Here is a 14,229-nt window from a genome sequence, read left to right on the forward strand (position 1 = left end):
AGGACAAAGTAAAAAAAGAGCTAAAATGTTAACAGAAAAAGGGAATTAAATTCACCTTTCTGTTTCCTGATGTGGGAAACCCTGCCTATCTGCTACTCCAGGGATGTTAAAACAAACACGCCCACCAACAAGGTAAATATGATTTGACCCAGGTCTGGTTAAAAATGTCTGCTCACTCATTTATCCTCGGCCCATCACACCCTCCACCCCCTGATTACACAATAACTGTTTGTTTTTTTAATTTTTTACAATATAAATATAAAACTCTTGATACTGGTGGCCTTTGTCACTGCAGCTCAACGGTCAAGAGAAGGCAAGGGTGAGAAGGCAAAGGCTGAATTATACTGGTAATAATATGCCCATTAGAATATATACATATCTTTACCGTTAAAAATAGGATTTTCCTGATTTGTATCAAATGACCATATTGAAATATAATATTTGAATTCAATATATATTTGAATAAAATATATATATGTGTAGATTTACTTATTCTGTATCTCTCTTTTACAAAAAACAGAAGGCATGGTGGTACTGTGTGTGTGTGTGTGTGTGTGTGTGTGTGTGTGTGTGTGTGTGTGTGTGTGTGTGTGTGTGTTTTTGATAAAAATTTTGCTGGGGGTGACTTGATAAAACTCTTGTTGGCTTAAAAAAAGGCACAATCTTATTTGGAATTGTTTGTTCATTAAAATGGGCACAATGTTCTTTTTTTTCCTTTTTGAACTGTGTATGTGAGTAAAACGTCATAAAAATAAGTGTGTTTCTCGATATCTCAGTGAACGTTTGCCTGAGTTAACCTTGATGCTTGACATTCATTACATGGTTCCCCGTTCTGCCCTAGACAAATCAGTCCCCTTCAATCGTCGCTTCTCGAAAACATCACATGAACCGATCCGGCCATTATCTCCAAAATACAGAAAGTCCTCAGATCACTGCAAATGCCCTAAAATACTGTCCATGTTCTTAAGAGGCATAAGCCTCCTTTGACAGAGAATACAGTCTTTAAAAAAAAAACAGGGGGAATGCAGAAGAGAGCTGCTGATCTGTATGTTAGAGGGAGAAAATACTACGAATGCCCTCAAACCACCGAACCCTGTTTTTAAGATTGTGCGAAGTCACGCAGGGACACGAAAAGCCGTGACACCCTCTGTATCCTCGAGGTCTGATGTTTTTACACCAGCTATGGGTCCACACAGCAACAAGTCTGTCTCTTAATTACAGCCGTTCTAGTAGCCTCTCTCTTTTCCTCAACAAGTGAAGAGAAAAGGAGAGACTGATTTCTTTCCTCAGAAACCCAGGTGATTGCTCTGAACAGCGGGAACCACGTCCATCTGCTGGCTAACAAATGTGTTGTGTGGCAGGTCAGAGGTTGAGAGATCAAAGCCAGTTCATCACAATCTTCCTCTCCTACTCACTCAGACTTACTTTGACTGTCGTCAAGATGTACAATTCCACCCTCATTTCATGTCTTTATACACTGTAGTGAATGAGCGCGAGGATGAAGAGACCACTCAACTCAGTCTGCAGTCTGATAGTGTCCTGAGTTGTGTCTTGGAGAAAAGACTGATTGGAGAGCTTTTTCTAATCACCCTCTTCAGTCTGTAAGATCCATCGGAGCAAGGTCTTTTTTTCTTTTCTTATTGCCCTCCATTTTGTAAACGACTGCTTGGTGATGCGAGCAGACAGACAGGCACTTCTGTAATCTCTATCAGGGCTGTTAAAAGTGTTTTAGTAACATTAGGATCTATATGTCTGTTACGGTGAGTACAAATGAGGAGAGAGGGAGAAGTAAGTAGGAGGGCTCACTACCTTCAAGTGAGCCAGATGTGGGTAAGAAAATCAGTCCATCTACTGCTGTACAATCCAGGCTGCCTTTGTATGCTTTAGGTTGACTGTGATTAGTTTCACTGCACCAGATAAACAAACAGACCCATTAAAAGACAATCTGGGCACAGGTGTGATGTGAGGTGATCCCTGGCAGATTTAACTGCCGCTATGAGGCGTTGAAAAGGCAATGTGCAATTCCTAAGAGATGTTAAGAGCAGACTCCCTCTCTGTATGACTCTTAAAAAAAGGGGTCACAAGTAAATATACAAACTACGTTTGATTATCTCTTAATGTTGTAAGTCACAGCAAAAATACTGTCTGCTGTGTTCATATCTGAAGATGTACCAGGGGCACAAAGGTGTCTTGCCTTGCAGAACATTAGAGGCTACACAGGCACATCTATGCTTTATGCTTTTACACAGGCTATATGGCCAGTGGTTGCTTGCTAACAGTACTGAACCATAGTAAGGTACAAAGTAAAAGGTGTTAATGCTGCAAACCGTGACAAAACCTGAGAGGTAATCATGTCAACATCTTGTCCTTCAACACATTGTGAGCATGTAGATGTCACACATGCGGGGACATTTCTTTTGTTTTATGTCAAGTAATTTAAGGAGCTTGTGGTGCTTGAGCTCAGGAAAAAGTGCCCCGACGCTTCCTTTAATTATTGTACAAACTTCCTACATATGGTACAACATGCAAGTGTGTTTATACAATCACCTTTCAGTTACTGTCTCCACCTTTCACCTTAAGCACACAGAACCGGCTATGTACACTACTGCCGTCAAGAAAGCACAAAGCATAACGGTCTAAAACTATTAAGTTTGTAGACAAGACTCAGAAGTGTGTGTCTGTGTGTGTGTGTGTGTGTGTGTGTGTGTGTGTGTGTGTGTGTGTGTGTGTGTGTGTGTATGTATGTATGTGCATGAGGCTCAGCAGCCAGTGTTTTCCAGAGACAGCTGTGCTGTGGCCCTCTGCAGCTCTGAGCTTGCTCTGCGCTGGGTCGGAGGCGGTGGCAGCATCAACCCCAAAATAACACCTCCTGCTCCTTCTCTTCCTCCCCCATTCTCCACCTCCCCCACTCTCCTGCCCACCTCCTCTGTCTTCCCCTCCACCTCCTCCTCTCCGTTAGCCCTCACTTTCTTGTCCTCTGCCTCGTCCCTCTCTCCGTCCGCTTCCATCTTCTGGTCTTCGCTCCAGCGGCGTTTGAAGCGGAGTTTGAGCGGGATGCAGCGCGTGCCTCCAGGGCTGATGGGAGCTGCCTGACCCGGCTCACTCTTCAGGTTGATCAGAGGGAAGGCCAGGCTGCCGCTGCTAAGGGAAGGAGTGGCAGGAGTCTTGAAGACCTCCTCATCATCATCAGGGTCGTCATCAGGGTTACTGTGTGGAGGGGCAGAATGGCTGCTCCCATTTCCGTTAGCTCGGAGATGGTTGTTAAGCTGATGATGATGGTGACGAGCTGTCCTGGTGAAGAGGTCACCTTCGTCATCCTCGTCAATGTGATTGAGCTCATCTTCGTCACTGATGTCAGTCACCTCCACCTCTTCTTCTGACTCAATGTCGGATATGGGCTCCACCTGGAGAGGAAGAGTATTTTATATCATGACGTTCAATTTTTTTCAGCCTGATGTTATTCACACTGAAAATGTTTGAGAGGAATTTCCAAAACCACAAACACCCCCAAGTGAAAACACCACATTCTGTGTCTGTGTGTGTTAAAAGTCTCACCTTGATCTTAGGGGGCCCGGCAGACAAGGCAGAGTTGATTTTCTGACTTGACCCTGTGAAGGAGGAGGACTGGCTGGAGGAAGAGGAGGAAGAAGCAGCAGCCAGTGAGCCCCCAGATTCCCTCTGTTTGCGTCCAAGCGGCGGCGGCTGCAGCTTGAACTTGAACGGTGATGGGTGCTGCTGCCCCTCCTCTCCGCCTCCCGGCTGCTGGCTGAGCGAATGAGAGAACGGTGACGGGTGCTGCTGCTGCCCGTGGAGGTGATGGGCGGCTGGCTTCTCTGGGGTGGGGCGGTGGGGCTGAGGGATAATAATGTTGGGGTAGTGGAGGAAGGCTCGGGGGCTGAGGTGGTAGTTGTAGACAGACTGGGTGTGGGCCTGCAGGTAGTGCTTCATGTCCTCTGGGTTGAAGGAGAAGTGGGAGCCCAACATGGGAGAGGACATGGAGGGAGAGGGGGTGTAGGGCAGGTGGGGGGTAGGGGTCATGGACAGGGCGGGGGACAGAGTTGGGGCCAGAAGACCCCCGGGGCCAGGCAGGGGGGAGACAGGGAATGGAGACAGAGGCTCTGGATGGACCCTGGGCCCATGTCTGGCAAGCCCTGCTGGGTTCGGGTAGACCCTGAAGAAAGAATCATGAGGCAGACGTGGAGGAAGCAGGCCCCTGTACGCCCTCTCAGGCCCCATGCCTCGCTCATCGGCCCCCATAGCCTCCTCTAGCTCCGAGTTGGTGGAGGTGCCGTCACTGCAGTCGCTCACAGAACCCCGGGCCATGCGGCGAGCCACGCTGCTGAACATGCCTGGGCTGCGCAGCTCCTCGCTGGATGAGAGGACTTCTGACGGCGTGGACGGGGGGAAACGAAAGTGGTTGCCTCCAGTTGGCACTGGGGGGGCACTCTGAGGGACTCGCCCTGTGAGAAAAAGAAAAGGGAAGGGGTGAGTTAGTTAAATCAACACTGTTACGTTTAAATGCTTTTAAAAAAAAAAGAAGGATGATGATAGAAACCAGGCTCATCATCTTATAGAGAGCCAAAGCGAAACCAAAAACATACACAATGAAAATCTCATTGACATTGGTATTCATGCAAAACAGTAAGCCCCCTACAACACGCCTTATTTTTTCAGAAAGCAGCAAGTTTATAAGTTACGTTAGGACTAACCCTGCTCTCTGGAAATTACAAAAAGAGCATAGAGCATTTTCTCCCCCATCTCTAATGGCGTCTGGGTATGAGGGTAGTTTTGGTTTGTGAGATACAAGTCCTGTGAGATTTCTACATCCACCCCTATGCTACGGAGGTGTATTGGATGTTATTTATGGTGCTCAAAGTGATACAATTCAACAGATTGACATTGTTTGTTTTCCAGAAGCAGAGACCATGTTACTCTGCATTACTCATAGAACATAGTGTCAGCTTAGCGGTTTTTACAGCAACAATTTCTTTGGTAGAAAATTTGTCTTAAGCAAATGGTCGACAGGGTTTCATGGATAACTCAGAGTAACCAGGACACTGCTTCTAGAAGGAGACACTACTGTTTAAAGATTTCCATTAACACTCAAAGACAGATGTGGACAAATAAAACCAAAAAACATCTGCATGGCGCGATACCACTGGGGCTAAGTGAGAAAACAACAACAAAGAAATGTTTTGGTTTTGTGATGAACCAGCCCTTTAAGCTGAAGAGAAGGAGGAAAGTAACTAATGAGAGTAGGTCACAAGTCTCCCATAACTCCAACTATTTTACCCAGAGGGTCACAGGCACACACAAAAGAAAACACTGGGTTACACAAAGCCACAAGTTCCCTTCTCTTTCAACCCTTCCTCTTTCTCTCTCTCCTGCCAGGGAGACACTGGCACTGCAATACATTCTTGGCATCCGTGCACGTGCCAGAATTAAATATTGGAAAAGTTGCTCTTACTGCCATCACAAACATGGGTTGGGCTCCTCTTGTTTTTTTCCAGTACCTCTGAGTGTGTGTGGGTCTCTCTTTTTAAAAAGCAGGGCCATGTGTGTCAAAGACGATGAGGAGAAAAAAAACTGTGTATATTTGAGCGTCTGTACTTGCCTATCAATCTAGATTGACGTAGGGCATGTGTATGTGTGTGTGTGTGTGTGTGTGTGTGTGTGTGTGTGTGTGACCGTCGTATGAAACCATCATATCACAACATGTCAGTGTGTGGGCCACATCACACGGAGACTATAATTAAAGCTGCACTTATGTCACCCAGTATCCAACGCTCCATATGGGCTGTGTTTACACTGGGTGGCCGGGACCAGAACGAGAGACGACTTGAGAGGAGAGGGATAAACTGGGACGTGGCACACTGATGTCTTCAAAAACACCAAACACAAAGTAACCAGGCCGATACATGCAACACACACTACACCCAAATTCGGTTTGGTATATTATTTGTACTTCTACTAGGATAGTATCTGATTGAGTTTTCTTTGCAAAAATAGGGGTGAACATACTTGATGTGAATATGATTTGATTTAGATGTTCTGTTCCTATAAGATGACTCTTTGGCAAGTAAACTGGTAAGTTGTCCACCACACTGACTGGAAAATGTCTAACTAATACATTTAAATGTCTCAGTTATATACAACCTTTGGGCCTTTTCTCAAAAGCCGTCTTTGCAGACGACTGTAAACTGACTGACTGACTGACTTTCAAACTAAATCGGAGCAAAATATCAAATTAGAATTGCCTCCCTGTAATGCTACATGAAGCAAGTGTAGTAGCATCTAAAACTCTGTTCTTGGCTAACAAGTAAACAGTGTCAAGTTTAGCAGTTATTCTGGCTGATCAAATTGTAATATTAACACACAAGGACCTCAAAGTCAGACACCTGAAGGCCAAAACCCTTTCGTATGTGCTAGAGTGCACACTCTTTGAAAAGGTCCTCGCTGTCAAGTGTGATTTCATTCTTTTCATCAGAAATAACCATGAATTTCAGTTGCCAGGGGACCATCAGGGCAGAAGAAAAACATTGGTTAGACACAATGTTAAAACTCCACAGACTTCAACAACTGGTACTGAAAAAAACCTAACAATTCCTGCTTTCAAAAACCAAAAGCCCTGGTTAAGTGCTTGTTAATTGTAACAAATACATCTTAAGACACTCCGCCAGTGAGACATCAGCTCTTCAGTGTCTGCCAGCTGATGGTGTGCCAACCTGGGATGCCAGGTACATAAATGTGATTGTGTACATACCAGAGCCCATGTCGATGAAGGGGTAGTTGACCAGCACTAGTTTGTTGAAGTTGAACTTGTAGGTGAATCTCTTCCCTTTGGTCTTGTGAAGGATCCTCTTGTTGTAGTAGTATCTACAACAAGAAAGAGAGAAGTACAAACATATTTCCCAGCGAGTTACCATTTTTGTTTTGTTATTATTATTAATATTATTATTATTATTATTGCAACTTGTGGTAAACCTCTGATGGTGGCCACAATTTGGCTTATCCGAACATTAAAAAAATGTAAAACCATGGATAAGTTCACACACATATACTGTATGAGCTGAAACTATGATCTGAAGTAAGCTTTCTCCTGCACGCCACAAAATGACTCACAGTTGCATAGCCGGCCAGCGATTATTCACAGTGCAAGGCAGCTTTATTTATACAGAACATTGTAGCAACGAGTCAATTCAAAGTCACAATTAAGAACATTCATAAAAGAGAATATAAAATGAAGCTAAAATAGAATAAGACAGGTATAAAATACAAGAATAAAAGTTACAGTGCAGTGTAAGAAATGAACAATTACTTGATTTATAAAAAAGACAGCATCAAAAAGAAAAGTCTTCAGCCTTGACTTAAAGAACTGAGTTGCAACGGACCTTCAGCTTTCTGGGAGTTTGTTCCAGATATGTGGTGCATAAAAACTGAACGCTGCTTCACCATATTTGGTTTTACAGTGTACTGAAGTAGCAGGCAAAATATAGTGCCCCCCTTCTTTTTATTCAATCAAGTATCAATTCTGAATCGAATCGTGACAAAGATTCCTATCCCTATGAACTCACTGAGTTTAATGTAACTGAATTGCTGTTTGGCTACAGTATATTAAAGGATACAAACAACGTTTTAATATTACAGAAACCACAATGTCACAAAGCACTACCTGCATGGCAACACTAAATTACTCGGTGTACAGCGCATAATTAAACAAGCTGCTTACAATGTGCACACACGGTTAAATTCTAAAATCTTACTGTGATTACTTAAGGAAGCGGGACAGCTGTTCTGATTTGGTCTTACCCAGGTGGCTCCATTAGTAATAGTGAATTAGTCATTGTCAATACACAGAGCGATGTAAAGGAGTGAATAGTGAGCCGCTGACAGCTCATCTAACAGATAAAATGGCTCCCTGTGATTCACCGATAGCCTAAGGACCAAACTACATTCATATTTCTTTACATAAGAACTTGTAAATCAGTGTCTCTCATTCAGCTGAGACCGGCCACTTCATTCTGAGAGATATAGCTTAATACGTTATTCATCGTTTCCAAAAGAATCAAGCAGAAAGGAGCTCAGTGGCTAAATTTGTACATAGAAATACAGTTTTGCTTGAATACAAACATGTCTCTTGTTGTCAGTAAGTTAAAATCGAGCTGTTCTCCAGCAGCAGAGGCTGAATGTTAATCGGACAAGGTAGGTAACTGCTATTCATCCATCCAGTGATCCATTTTCCTTATACATCCATCTGTCTAACACAATCAATAGTATATATAACAGACATGATATAACACACAAGATTCATAACTGCTAATGTACAGGTAAAACCACAGTAATAAAATATAATGGTGAACAGCAAATGTCTGTGAGGTGATTAATATTCTGTATACACAATAACTCAACATTAAATCCACCAGTATTTTCAAAATGCTATTTAATATGCCAAGACAAAATCCTTCATGCTGAACCTCAGCATTTCCACAGAGCTACAAAATGATGGATTACAATATCAAACAAAATTATGCGCACCATTACAGCCCTAGAAAATAGTCAAGAAGTAAATAAGGTAAGATTCTTACAGTGCAGTAAAATATTAGTTTTCTTAAATCAGTCACATTAGTAGTGACAGTTAAAAAAACGGATATAATATTTGTCACTCTGAAGCCGTGCCCCGCAGCTGTATCCCGGTTTCATTGTGATGAGAGCATGAGTCACTCGAGTTTGGTACAATACAGAACAAAGTAGTGTGTGTGTGTGTGTGTGTGTGTGTGTGTGTGTGTGTGTGTGTGTGTGTGTGTGTGTGTGTGTGTGTGTGTGTGTGTGTGTGTGTGTGAACCAGGAGCTCAATCAGCCCATCAATGACTCAATGAGTAAAGGGCCTCTTCTATTAGAGACAACTACTACGCACACCCACACCATTGCATGTAATACAGACACAAACACACAAAGGAGCAGGCACACAGGCTCACACTTACAATGCATGCAGAAAACATATACAAGTAATGACAAAACTACTGAGGACCCACAAAACAAATTAGAGTGGTTATTTGAAAGCACACAGTGTTCACACAGGGGCATTAAGTAATTTCAATAATAAGCCCAAACGTATAAGGGGCTGCAGTGATGGAAAAGGTTCTCTAATCATTGAGTAAAGTTAAGTAAACATACAATACTATAATGGAGTCCTGCATTTAGAATTTCTAAGTAAAATCATTCATTACATTGATAAAAAAGTTGGAGCATCACCTTATCTTCCGCTCCGTCCCCCTCCAATTTCGCTCACACCACGAGTTCAAAGCATGCCCGAACTCCATGCAGATGCACGGCACTGGCCCTCCCTCCATGACGCCAGCGCCCGTCATCCAGCTAACGTTTTGCCGGTGGGTGAGCAAGTAGCTTCGGGCACTGGTGGCATGGAGGTACCGAACAAACAGCTCTGTGAGCGAGGAGTGTGAATTCTCACCGCTCACATGCTCTGGTTAGAGATGTTCTGATACCGATACCAGTATCGGTATCGGCTCCGATACTGCCTAAAACGCTGGTATCGGGAAGTACTGGAGTTTATGCACCGATCCGATACCACATAATAAAGCCCTAAAGAAAATCTACGTTAAAGTAGTTAATTTATGTTTTTTTTCCCCCGTTATAACTGACTGTCAAACTGCATAATAAAAGAAAGTTCTGTGGCATTCATTGTTTGTGTTTGTTCATGTTTCACAAAGAGTTTAACCTGAGCCAGACCGACAACAAAGATAGAAATAATACCACATCCATACAGGGATAGTAGTATACAGTTGTTATAACATAATAAAATATATGACACACTGGTATGGGATCGGTACTCGGTATCGGTCCGATACGCAAGTTCAGGTATCAGAATCGGTATCGGGAAGCAAAAAATGGTATCGGACCATCTCTAGCTCTGGTTGACGAGAAGTATGAAATGACCGGCCCTTATATGTGTTTTGAGGTTCAGCGCTTCAGACAACTTTGCAGTGGACAATACAGTGGAAAATTAACAAGCACATGGCAAGTAGGAATACACGCAAAAAAATATTTGAGTAGGTGGTCACAATATCAGGCCTGTATGTGCCGCAAAAGCTGGAAGGACATAACGTTCACAGACGTGATAGATAGATGGACGGATGGCACTGATGGTGTCACCACACACACACACACACACACACACACACACACACACACACACAGAGAGAAAGTGTTGAGTCATTATGGGACAGCCCGTCTCACACACTGAGCCCAGGCTCGCTCCAGGCCACATGCTCTTTGAAGACCATTTCAACTTCGTTCAAATAAACAAGAAAGGACTTTGACTGTATGGACTCAGCGTCTACGTATTGAACACACATGTAGGTGTGTCTGAGACACAAACTCACAAGCACACACACAGATACATGTCTCTACACACATGTACTGTGTGTGCATAAACGCACACACACACACCTGCACTTCAAAGATGCAAAAAAGGATTAATCAAAGACTTCACATCTAACAGACGTCAGAATTAATTAACAGCCGTTCATTCATATAAAAGGTTTACTAACCACAGAAAAGACATTCACAACAAAGTTTGGCTCCAGCTGGTCCTTGATATAAAACCCTCAGTGAGACCAGAGACAAAGTAAATGCTCCTCTATCAAACTGACTTTTTATTTACAGTAAAACCTTTGTGGGATCAATTCCTTCTTAAGGATACAAGCCATTTAGTGTCCATGTTTAATTTGGAGATTAAATAACTGTGGATCGCACTAATGACTGCTAATTCTTCCACCAAATACAACCTTAGTTGCAAAGTTTAGAGTTGCCTGCAAAGGACGGGCCACATTGCCTACAACTGACACACAGCGTAGCTTTCCCCTCATGCCGCAACCACAGGTACCGCGTTAGCCTTTGTGGCTGAAAGTGGTACTTTTTCTTCTTCCCTGGCTCAGTCGGTCTCTCCCTGCCTGCGCCTTCATCATCAGTGGCCTCTAAGTCTCAACCTGTCGTTGTCTTTCCCTACCCACCAGCCTCCTCCTCTCTCCTCATTTTGCTTTTTAAAATAATCAGCTATAGACTGCTTCATTTTTGGAACATGCAACAGCTAAATGGATTGTTCTACGCCGCTACATACACGCGCAGTGCATAGGGCAGCAAGTGCCAGCCGGGGCACCAATGATAATGATCATCATGCACTCGCATGAATGCGACCACATGAAATGTTAGCAGCATAAGCGAACATTTTGAATGCAGTCTGGAGTCATTAATATACTTCAAGCTTTTGTTATGACAATAATGTAAAGTAGGTTACAGAAAGTTAAGTAAATCTATATAACTAACAAGCTTTTGCTAGACGTCCTATGTACACAATACATCTGTTGCATTGTTTCTCCCTATGTGACACAAAATCAATGTGTTACATCAGCACCATAACTCTTTTATGTGTTAAAATATTTTCCTATACAAAGTTGTGTGCCTCTAAATATGCAGTCGTATGAGGCTAAGTCAAGACAGAAAAAGGTTTAAGTAACAAACAAGACACAGATGGGATGGAGGAGGGCTGACATATAACAAGGTGTTAAATGTATCCGTGTGCACGTGGTGTGTGTGTGTGTGTGTGTGTGTGTGTGTGTGTGTGTGTGGTGATGAGGCAGTGTAACTACTCATTGCCATGGCAAACTATAGCCCACACCAACCTACAAAACAGGAGGCGACATTGATGACTAGCAGTTTGTATTTGTGTGTGTGTGTTTGTGTACATGAACAGACTGGCAGCTAAATAAAACTGCAGCATCCCACATGTGCTCTGTGGAGGGGGAATGTGTTTCTAAATCTGCTGTCACCCTGGAGTTTCAGCACGAAGCGCAGATGCACATTCACAACAAAAAAAACAAATATTTTTTTCTTACACATTTGATGCCTTTGTAATTAAGCTGAAATTTACCCGAGAAATAAAAGATTAAAAAAGGAGCAATAAGCTCAAATGTCAAGGTCACCAACATTACACAGACCCAATACTACTGGGGGACACAAAGTGTTATCTAACCCCTAACCAACTGGATTTATTTTAAGACCAGTCTTGTATACTTCACTGAGTCTATTACAGTTCACCTGGAGTTCAAAATAACATGATTCCAGTTCCTGTAACTTGAGATTGACCCGGCTGGGCTCTTTGCCATTATCTGAATCCACTGGTGTTGATACCTATCAAGACCATAGGACCTAAAAATGAAGCTAAATATTCTCATCGGTCCAGACAAGCCTTACGAAGGATGGGTAAAACCTTTCAGACTGGAGCAAAGGCAGAGAAAAGCCAGTGTTCGTCATTTATTGGTAAAATAAGTGTCATCAGAGGTTGGAGTCGAACCAGCGGCCGCTGCGTCGAGGAGTAAAGCTCTGCATATGGGCGCGCGCTCTACCAGATGAGCTACCCAGGCACCCTCAGGTCAATATTCTGAACTTCTGAACTGATTTTAAATCCTGCATTGCTTCCATCCATGTTTACAAGCTAACAGCCATCTTCTTCCCTGACTTTGTTGGTACATTGCTGCCTTTTTTTGGCATGTGTCATGTGTGGATGGCATTGACCAGGTATGTGACCGACAGTCTGGGAGAAATGGACAACTTTTGGCTGGACATGCCTTGAGTTTCCAGTAGGATAGGTAGGGTGTGTGTCTTATAAGAAGTGTGAACTTTAAGCTTTCAGATGAAATTGTCTGTGTTCAGTGACATTGTTCTATTTGCTTAAACAAACCGATCAAAAGGAGGAAATAAAGTTAAAAACATGTTTAAGGGGCAAGTATAGTCCAAAAACAGACACGGATGTAGTTCTGTATACATTACATTTGGGCTTAAGTGTGCAGGCGTCATTCTACTTTTATTTAACCCCTTTTCACCCACTTTAGTCTCACCTTAGAGCTCGGCTAAGCTTGTCATAGTTCATCTGTGGTTTACACTTCCTCGCCCCCCACAAGCGGGCCACCTCGTCTGGGTCCTTGATGACAAACTCTCCATAGTCTCCCTGCCAGGCGATGACGTCGTGGTACTCCTCTTTCCTCAGCAGCTCCAGGATGAAGTGCCACAGCTGGATCTGTCTGGAACCTGGGCTCGACTCGGGCTTGTAGGCCCAATCGGGAAAGGCAAACCCTGGGGGACAGAGGAGAGAGAAGAGGGGTGTTACAGCTGGATGATCATGAACAGAGGCAAATTCAAAGAGACAGGACAAGAAAACTCTGGGTTTACTCCAGCTCTTTAACCCCGTCTAGTCTTTTGCTTGTCTGGAGTCGTTTGGTGCACTGCACCTGATAAACCATTATCCTTCTGAAGCTGTTAATTGTCTCCTTGACTGCAGCTGTTTCACCAACACACTAGGTGTAAAAAGATTGTGTTTACAGTGAATAATAGTCAGGACTTTGTCTATGTATGCATGGGTTTGGCAATTTCTAGGCACTCAAAGGCATGTTACATTTTGCAAGAAACCAGTTGGCATCCATTTTATGTGCTTGAGCGTTGTTTTGTGTTGCTCTGGAGATAAACATAGGGGGAAAAAAATTTGTGTAAAAAGGTCCAGATTTATCAAAGAGAGAAAATACAGTTCAGTAAAGAAGAATAGATAATATATGAGGAAAAATAGAAGAAAAAAAAAGCAATGACTTAGTAGAGTGGAGCATTTGCGAAAGGATACAAGACATGAGACATGTTGGGAATCACAGAATCAAGGATGAAACATGTATGTTGAAATCCTCAACACATTTCGGCCTATGGCATTGGTGCAAAGTGGCTGTAGTTCCTCCATGAAAGCTGGTGATGAGCATTTCGGGCAAATCTGTTCCCAGAGACCGCAGTCATATCAAAACTTCACCGCTATCGCCATCAAAGCTGGAAAATCAGCACTGTTATAACAGATTAACAGGCCTTGAGATATGTGCAGACAAAATATAAGCTATGGTTTTATAACTACTATCAGAACACACACTATTATCCAACAGTTAAAAGTATAGGCTATGCGCTGTAAAGCAGTGGGTGGCAGTAAAAGACTCAACAGCACTTCAACACAAGGCCAGGCACGCACACACACACACACACACACACACACACACACACACACACACACACACACACACACACACACACACACACACACACACACACACACACACACACCATTAGGACCAGATGTGTCTTGGCAATCAGGCTGAGAAAGCAGAGGGTGGGAAACATATGGGC

General features: G+C 43.2%; 1 protein-coding gene across 2 annotated transcripts in view; it reads right to left on the reverse strand.

Moving 5' to 3' along the window:
* Positions 1-712: 712 nt before the first annotated feature.
* Positions 713-14,229, reverse strand: part of erf (Ets2 repressor factor) — a 38,802-nt gene continuing 25,285 nt past the window's right edge. Inside the window, exons 2-6 of one of the 2 annotated variants that reach the window (XM_035991495.1) lie at positions 12,915-13,149; positions 6,764-6,876; positions 3,556-4,460; positions 2,749-3,404; positions 713-2,698 (exon numbers count right to left, since the gene is read on the reverse strand). In XM_035991495.1, coding sequence (XP_035847388.1) covers positions 2,760-3,404; positions 3,556-4,460; positions 6,764-6,876; positions 12,915-13,149 — 1,898 coding nt within the window. In that variant the 3' untranslated portion in view covers positions 713-2,698; positions 2,749-2,759. Of the gene's footprint in view, positions 3,405-3,555; positions 4,461-6,763; positions 6,877-12,914; positions 13,150-14,229 lie in introns of both variants that reach the window. The other variant, XM_031295589.2, reaches the window with a different exon arrangement.

The sequence above is a fragment of the Sander lucioperca genome, chromosome 14 (assembly GCF_008315115.2).
Source record: "Sander lucioperca isolate FBNREF2018 chromosome 14, SLUC_FBN_1.2, whole genome shotgun sequence".
Lineage (NCBI taxonomy): Eukaryota > Metazoa > Chordata > Actinopteri > Perciformes > Percidae > Sander > Sander lucioperca.